This window comes from Xiphophorus couchianus, chromosome 20 (assembly GCF_001444195.1).
Source record: "Xiphophorus couchianus chromosome 20, X_couchianus-1.0, whole genome shotgun sequence".
NCBI classification, from domain to species: Eukaryota; Metazoa; Chordata; class Actinopteri; order Cyprinodontiformes; family Poeciliidae; genus Xiphophorus; species Xiphophorus couchianus.
The window spans coordinates 22108255-22116613 of NC_040247.1; the positions used below are offsets into that span (position 1 = coordinate 22108255).

Consider the following 8359-nt stretch of genomic DNA (forward strand, 5'->3'; position numbering starts at 1 on the left):
TTTTTCATTTGCCACAGACATGGTCCATTTATTTATAGCAAACATACCTGATCCTTCAAACAATACAACCAGCTGATGGAGCAAAGCATCAGTCTCAACGCTTTAACCATCCGCTTTGCCAGGAGGTGATTTTCACTGCTTGACTGTCAAAATCAAATAAACAGTTTTTGCAACCCTACAAGAATACAAAGACGACAGAGAAAGGAGCCACGTGGCAGTGCTGAAGCATCTGTGGTAGTTATAAGGCAGGCAGGAAGGGGTCATCATTGCTGTGTAACACTAAAGCTGAAAGTCCATACAGTCCCCGCACATATAAACAAACAGCGGTGTGCAATGCATCACAAAAATCTTACTAAGTTGCCTATAACTACCAGTCAAAGTGCAGTTAATGTAGTTTGAGCTGCAGGATGTGTATTGTAGAATACACTAAGGATCGTATGTGGCTCCTTAGATTAAATCCTCGATCAACATGTTTACCATCAAATGTACAATACAATTTAAGGACGTTTATATAGTGATTCTTATTTTATTTACTTCTAATATACACTGTAAGGGGAGGGATTGGTGAGTATCTGTAGTGTAGCATGTGAGCGGGAGCCAGAAGCAGCCGTTTTCCCCTCTATTCATCGTCCTTGTCCTTTGCGCCGTGTTTGAGGATGCGAGTGAACTCCGCGTAGTTGAAGTTGCCCTTCTTGTCGATTGGCGCCTCACGGAACAGCTCGTCCACCTCTTCATCTGTGAAGCGATCGCCCATGGTGGTCAGCAGCTCTCTCAAGTGGTCCTCGTGGATGAACCCTAATTGAGCAGATGGCATCCACTGAGTAATAAAATACAGCGCTGCACACTGAAAATGGCATCTACGACTCTTCCGTACACGACGTGGACCTTTGTCTACATGCGGACTCACCAGATCCCTCCTCATCAAAGCAGGCGAAGGCGTTGCGAATGACATCCTCGGGGTCCGTCCCGTTCAGCCGCTCTCCAAACATTGTGAGGAACATGGTGAAGTTAATGGGCCCCGGAGCCTCGTTCATCATTCCCTCAAGGTATTCATCCGAAGGGTTCTTACCTGTGAAGCAGTGAGGCGGTTAGATTACATTCAATGCTTCTTTAAGCTATTCACACCCCTTTTTTACTTCATATCGCTACGACCTTAAATTCGTATGTGTATTGGGATTTCATGTGAAATACCAATGCAAAATTGTAAAGTAGAAATCTGCGGCTGCTTTTGTACTTGCAATGACAACTGAAAGTCTTTAAATGTATGTCACTTCCAGTTCTGGAGACTGAAATCTTTGCCCATTCCGCTTTGCAAAATTGCTCAGATTGAGTCAGACTCGATGATGAAGTGTTTTGGAGCCTGTATTCAGGAAAGCATGATGCTGCCCCCACTGTGTTTCACCTTGATGATGTTGAGTTCAGGGGGGCTGACCTGGCCCATCTGCTGTGCTCCTTATTTTATCATTTATAAAGAATTGTAAAAACCATGCATATGCTTCCACATAATTATGCAGCACTTTTTGTAGGTTGAATTCACAAAATCCAAGTAATACACTCGAGTTCTTGGTTGTACTGTTAATAAAGAGCTATTAGTATTAATACTTTTGCAAAGCATTGTACAAACGCTTATATTTGCCTGATATGCAGCGATATTTGAGGGGTGAGAAATATTGAGAATAAGGATTCCGACTTAAGTTGAACCCCATAAATGCACCACATCTGTGAAACAATTTTTTTCACTTTATGTTTTTCTCCCATTTTGTTTTAGCTGCCAAATAGTGACAAGAAAAAAAAACTGAAGTTTTTTTTTTCTTTTTTCTTTTTTTTACCCAAAGAGGCCAGCATGTCATGCAGATCCTCCTTGTCGATGAAACCATCCCTGTTCTGGTCAATCATGTTGAACGCCTCTTTGAACTCCTGGATCTGGGACTGGTCAAACATGGCAAAGACATTGGAGGTGGCTCTCTGTGGCCGCTTCTTGGTGGTCTTTCCCTTGGCACGTTTGCTAGACATAGTGACGGCTCGATCTGGACCTGTGCAGAGATATTCATCACGTCAGACAAAGGTAGGTTAGACAAAGCTTCGCCAACAAACACAGCTTCATGTGAATGCACAAATTAAGCTGGGTTATAGTGTGCATTTAGCACCAAGAAAGAACCAGGCCTTCCATAGATCTTGTTTGCACTTGCGGGCAAATCTTTTCCAGCTCACTTCCTCTAGAGAGAGAATCACATTCTCGGTGAAATGGCAGACACTTGGATGGGTGTGAAAATGACATGTCACTGCAGCACACACCTCAGCTAACCACAGATAGTTCCAGAATTAGACCCGTCACTCATGTTCAGGTCTACAAGGATTTATAATTCGTTTGTGTGTGCACATGTGTGACCCCTGGGGTAAATGGCTGATAGAGGACACAGGCGTAGGCTGGTTCGTGCAGGAAGGTACTATAGGCTAATTATTCACACAGAAGAATGACATCATGCCTAGATAAGCATAGAAATGATGTAATGCAAGTGTCTTTATTGTAACAAAAAGGTTTAAAAAAAATCTTAACCTTAAGATGAACACGTTATCTCAAACTCTAAGTAGTTTTTATATTTACTTTATATTGAATAAACAGAAGCCTGCGAGATTTTTCAGTCTTATTAAAAATATATTATCCCTAGAGCTAAATCTGTGGTTTGCAGCATGTCTCTGAGGCCTGATGTCACTCTTCAGCCACTCTACACTCTTCGACAATTATCAAGATATGCATTTAGTGCTGATTAGAAAAGGATTTCACAAGCTTACTGTTTGACTATTATGCAAAAATCTACATCCATTATTTTACACAAATGAAATGATGCTCAACTTAGTCTATCCCAAAGTGGATACTTATACTTTTAGTTTTTGTCTTATGCTCATTGTGTTGTTTCAATCTCTAATTAACATCAGGCAGAGGGATTACTAATGCATGCTACCAATAATAAATCTAACTCTGGCACATTTAAGTTGTTTTTTTGTTTATCAAAGTCATTGCCCCCTTTTTAAATTGAAAATCTGAAGTAAGTTTTCTCCTTCATGTCTATTCCTTCTCTTTATTTAGGCATATGAAAGGAGTCAACCCATTTAGTTCTGTCCAATGAAACAATCTAAGATGAATTTTAAAGTGGGTTACTGCCGCATGTCTACTTAATGTTTCTATTAAAGGTTGTGCCTGATTGAAGTGTATGGACACATTATGACGACTACCATATAAACTGAATAATGCTGGTCCTTTTTATTTAAAACCATTACACCAGTTATTTGGAGGGATACATTAGACAACAAGTGAACATTGTCTCCTCAATTTTGACGTGGTAGAAGTAGAGAAAATGGGCAATGCTAGCGGTTTCAGTGAGTATGAAAAGAGACAAATCGTGATGTCTAGACGTCTACGTCTGAACATCTCAAACCCTGCAGCTCTTTGGGGCTTTCAGGTCTACAGTAGTCGTAATTGTCCAAAAGCAAGGAAGGGTGGAGATGAATGCTCTCAAAAAGCCATTTCTAACCCTTTGATGGTTTAATACATTTGTGCTCCCACAGTTTTGTTAACCCATTTTCACCACATCTTTCATCTCCCTGGTCCCCATCTGTGACAGTGTCTTTGTATTTAATAGAGCAGAGCAAAGCTGAATTACTGTGCAGGTTAGCCAAGACAAAAAAAAAAAAAAGAGCAGCAGGTAAAATTGGTTTGCTCTGCCTCTTATCATTCTGGGCTGCAGATACATGTCCTACCGACATTTTTATTTATACAAATTAATGCAACTGTACCTCGTTCATACTTTTATAGCCAATGCAAATGTGGCGTGTCAGCTCAGTTTATGATCTTAATAGACAACTCAGTTGTGATCTGAAGTTTACATGAAGACATTATGGATCTCCATGTTTGCATTTCCTCTATATAGATTAAAAACAAAGTGAGGAGCCTTTACTGTAGGACAGTTCACAAACACATGCACTATAAAAAAAACTGTTTCACAGTATTGATCTGTTATAGTACTAACCATTTTTTTTGTTTCACACTTATTTGAAGATGCAATGCTCAATTAGAGGTAAATTCAAGCAACAATAGTCAATTTTTTTGGTAACAAACCCAATCTAAACATTTTGATGAGAATATAACAAAACAATTGGTTCAGCTGACTGGTATCATTATACATGGCATGTTGTGTGCAGCAGAGAGTGACAGAGATGATATGTATCATAAATGTAAATGTCAACTTAATAAAAAGTCAAGCATTGCCATAAGACTTACAGATGAGAAGATGTTTATATCCAGGTTAAGTTAATTTAGCAACAGCAGTCTGAGGTAGTTGTTTGTAAATTGCACACCTTCAGTATACCGGGGTTCGATTCCCCGACGGGGAGTGAAGTTTGTTTCGGGTCCCCCTTGAAAATGAGATCTAGATCTCAACGGGGTTTACCTGATTAAATAAAGGAATAATAAATAAAAAATTCAACATGGTTATCAAGGAAATGGCTTATAAACCACCTTATTAGCATATGTTTCAAAGGTTTGTTACAATTTTACAAATGTTTTGTGCTTTAATAAGAAATTGTTCATTTCACCTTCACATAATTTCACAAACCAGATGACTTAATGAAAGAAACAGTGAATGTACTTGTTAGTTGTGATTCAACCACCAAGAGTCTAGCACAAGTATAAAACTGCATTCTAGACTGGGAATTTTTGGAATTGGATTAACTATTTAATATCATACTTTGGTTAATGAATTACAAATATTGCCTCTGGTTGTCTTGTCTGTTTGAATAAGTCAACTTGAGTAAAATAATAATAATAATAATATGTTGGATCAAAAATTCTCCTAAAACCTAAAACAAATTAGACAATTTGTCAAGTACATTTTTAAAATGTGTTGAATCATAACTAGTTCAAGTCTACTCATGTTGATTAAAGTTCACCAAAATAAAACGTAAGCAGATTTCTTCATCGGTTTTACAGGTTAAATTCTAAGAGTTTATTCTACAGTCTTCGCCGATTTTACCTACCATATGGCTGCACTACTCTCTGTGTGTCCCAGATAATTAAAACAAACACCAAAGGTGTGCACTTTTGGCCGCTGGCCCTTCCATTCCTCACAGGAAGCTGGAAACAAAACTACCATGAAGAGGCAATACTACATTTCAGGAAGCAAGGAGTTCCTCTGTTCATTTACCGCTTTTCCCTTCATTCTTTTTGGAAGATGCACAACACCCAGTTTTCATCTGGTGCAAATACAAGTACATCAGACATTAGAACCTTTATTTCGAGGTCCTAGCCTCTACCCTTTCTTTCGGTGATGTTACCTCACTACATTCAGGCCTGACATTTAAAACACTTGGGGGTCTTTTCTTTAGAAAGCACATATGCAAAAATGGCTTTTTAAATACTTGGCCTACAAATAATGTTGATGTGTTCCTTTTAAGCTATTGCAATGCGTGATTAAAAAAAAAAAAACTCAAGTAAAGCACCAAAACCGACTTTAGTTCAGGAGCCCACATCCTCCTAAATCCAACTTTGCCTGAAAAGCTTGTAGCAATTTAGTTAAGGTCCTTTATAATGCCCCATAGAATGATTTAAATTCATTTTAAGAGATACATGAAACACACACAAAAAATTAATGACATTAACTTATAACTGATTTTGTAGATGTTTTTTTTTTTCCAACTTTGGAATACAGTGTTCATAAGATTAACGTAATGAAATCTTGCTTTGAAGACATATAAGATAAGATAAGATCATTTTTATTAGTCTCCCATAGGAGAAATTTCTCTTGGAAGCAGGGGCAAAAACTGCAATACAACAATTAAATAAATAAATACATAAAAACAAAAATACATAAAAGCACAAATATCAGATCAGCAGTACCATTTCCACTCACATACAATACATCCTCTGCATGCTACTGTTGATCATCATCTGGACCTCCTGTTACTCTGTCCAGGCCCCGCTAGTCTGCCATTTATCAGGTCAATGGAGAGTGGTAACAAGATACAAGTGTATCTTCTTAGAGATACACTTACTAAAGACTAGAAGTACATGATGTAGAAAGATACCTTTATTTTAATTGCATAAAAATACAGCAAACCTATTTTGGAAGGAGTCAATTAATAAACATAATATGTATGTTTGGGTTCAAGACTTTAAGGCCTGTAGCTGACATCATAAATTTTAGACCTTTTAAGCCTGATACACAATAGAAATGGTGAAGTTTTCAGTGCACAAACTTTACCTTCAAAGAGTCAACATGAATAAGAATTAATATTAAAATCAGCAATGAATTGTGGCAAGAACAACAAAAATAATCACGGCTCGATTTGTACTGACAGAAATGTTTGTTCTCTGTCCATCACCGATTTCTTTCATCCTTTTATTCGGAGTGGGCCAAGACAAAGCTCCCCTGTTCTTAGAACCAATAGGAACAATCGCTGTCTCACTCCATCTCACCAACTTTGAGACACGAAGGTCAGCCGGTGCTTAAGTGTGAAAACTCAAAGACCAGCGGTCACACATACCAAGAACAAACAGAGTAGAGTCCAACAAGAGACGGCATCTCAGGTGAATGTAAGAAATTGGTCAGTTGATTTTATAAGTTCCTTTGTGGTGGAAATGCATATAACCATACAAGCTCATAGTTCAACTGGCGCATGATGAACACCCTATTAGTCTCCTTTCACTGAAGGAAATCTCCACAAATATTCACTTCGGAAGATCAGTGTAACTATTCTCTCCTCAGCTGCGACTCCTGAGATCTCACCTCACCAAACCACCTAAAATAAAGCAGATAGATCCTTGACGCTCTTAAAGAGTTGCATCCAGCTTTCATTCTCACCTTGGCTTCAAGCTGAAAATGAAGAGAGTCTTTCCAACTCCTTTTGTCCGGATCCGTCACCGCAGAGGGAAAGGAGGCAAGCGGTCCTGCTGAAAAGTTTGCTCAAACAATCAAACTCCGCTGGTTAGGCCCCGCCTCCTTTTCCTGCTCAGACCAATGGAAATAGCAGCGTGTCCCTTAGGGAGACGTCCAAGGCCCAGACCATTTGTCCATACAAGGCAAAGGAATGCAAAAGCTACAGCCTCGCTGCTGCCGCGGTCGCTCTTCGGGATGTTTGGCGAAAAGGCAAAGATGAAATGACAGGAACTACGATAAGGCTGCCTTATTTAGAGAAAGGAGTCTAAACATTTGGAGGCAGGGGATGGTGGAAACATATTAAGGGAGAGAGGGAGCAGTGAGGAAACGCCGACTGAGTTTCTGCTGGAACAATAGTGCCCTTAAATAGGCAGTGAGGCTGCGCAACTCAGGGGCCAGAATTTAAGATGAACACCTGAAATGATGCCATCAAGGACAATTTCTGTTTTCCCTTCCAGGAATTCTCTCATAATAAAACTATGATAATTTCCTTCACAAGATTAATAAAGTATCTGATTTATTCTTATCTAATATATGTCACTCTGATTCTTTCCAGCTCTTTGCAAAATCTAAAATCTTCCCCTCATTGTTTGGGCAGAATAATTTAAGACTTTAACGCAACTTTCTTTCACAGGTCTTTAATACATTTTGCACGTTTTTTTTTTTAGAAAAATAAAATACAGTTGTCTAAAACATGAACATTTACTTGTATATGGTAATGTGTCTTAAGTGTATAACTAATAATAAATCGTTGTTACCTTTCCTTTTTAGATCTGTTGTTAACTCAGCAATAATAATCGGTTTTATATTTTAATAGAGCATCATCTAAATCACAATATTTGTATTTAGAAATACAGAATTAGACTGCAGTACAATAGACAAAAGGGGAATACGTTCAAGGTCCACCCGCGTGCTAAAATTATGCTAACCTGTGGTGCAGTGTCGCCATCTACTGGGCAACATTAGTCTTCAAATTAAAATTCATTAAACCATGGTATGGCGATCGTATTACACTGAAAGAAAAATTAAATAAAAGATAACGTACTGCGACAAAAGATTTGACTCTTTTTTATGTGTATTGACCTTTTGATTCCCCCCGTACTTCAATGTCCCAGACGGTCAAACAGATTAATATTAAATTAAAATGACAAGAGGTAATAATTTCACACCTTGGTCCTATTTTAAGTAATTGCCCCCAAAGAACTAATAACTGGTTGGTGAGAACAATTGCAACAATGGGAATGATCACAATGTTTAAGTTTTCTGTATTTGTTGATTATGACTTTCATTTGGTTCACTGCACACCAAAGCCTTATAAATGGGTTAGTAATCCTTTCTAGGCTGATAGAAACAATTACTTTCTTACTCGTCTGTTATTGAACATCCTCATATTAGGTGTGGTGTTTAGACTTCTCAGATCTTTTAAC

General features: G+C 38.3%; 1 protein-coding gene across 2 annotated transcripts; it reads right to left on the bottom strand.

Annotated features, from left to right (window-relative positions):
• Positions 1-7012, bottom strand: myl9b (myosin, light chain 9b, regulatory). Of its 2 annotated transcripts, XM_028002171.1 has the most exons (4): positions 6858-7012; positions 1830-2033; positions 908-1069; positions 620-795 (listed from the first exon to the last, which is right to left on the bottom strand). In XM_028002171.1, the coding sequence occupies exons 2-4, from the start codon at positions 2011-2013 to the stop codon at positions 620-622; spliced, it is 522 nt and encodes a 173-aa protein (XP_027857972.1). In that variant the 5' UTR covers positions 2014-2033; positions 6858-7012. The 2 variants fall into 2 exon arrangements, with proteins under 2 accessions (XP_027857973.1, XP_027857972.1); XM_028002172.1 differs by lacking the exon at positions 6858-7012 and having other exon boundaries at positions 1-795; positions 1830-2013.
• Between the last annotated feature and the right edge of the window lie 1347 nt (positions 7013-8359).

What these genes read in the sequence shown, in the direction of transcription:
- myl9b (XM_028002172.1), bottom strand. Translation starts at nt 2,013, where the DNA reads ATGTCTAGCAAACGTGCCAAGGGAAAGACCACCAAGAAGCGGCCACAG. An exon ending in TGACATGCTGGCCTCTTTGG is followed by an intron (nt 1,070 to 1,829) that starts GTAAAAAAAAGA and finishes ACTGCTTCACAG; the next exon opens with GTAAGAACCCTTCGGATGAA. An exon ending in CTTTGATGAGGAGGGATCTG is followed by an intron (nt 796 to 907) that starts GTGAGTCCGCAT and finishes CTGCTCAATTAG; the next exon opens with GGTTCATCCACGAGGACCAC.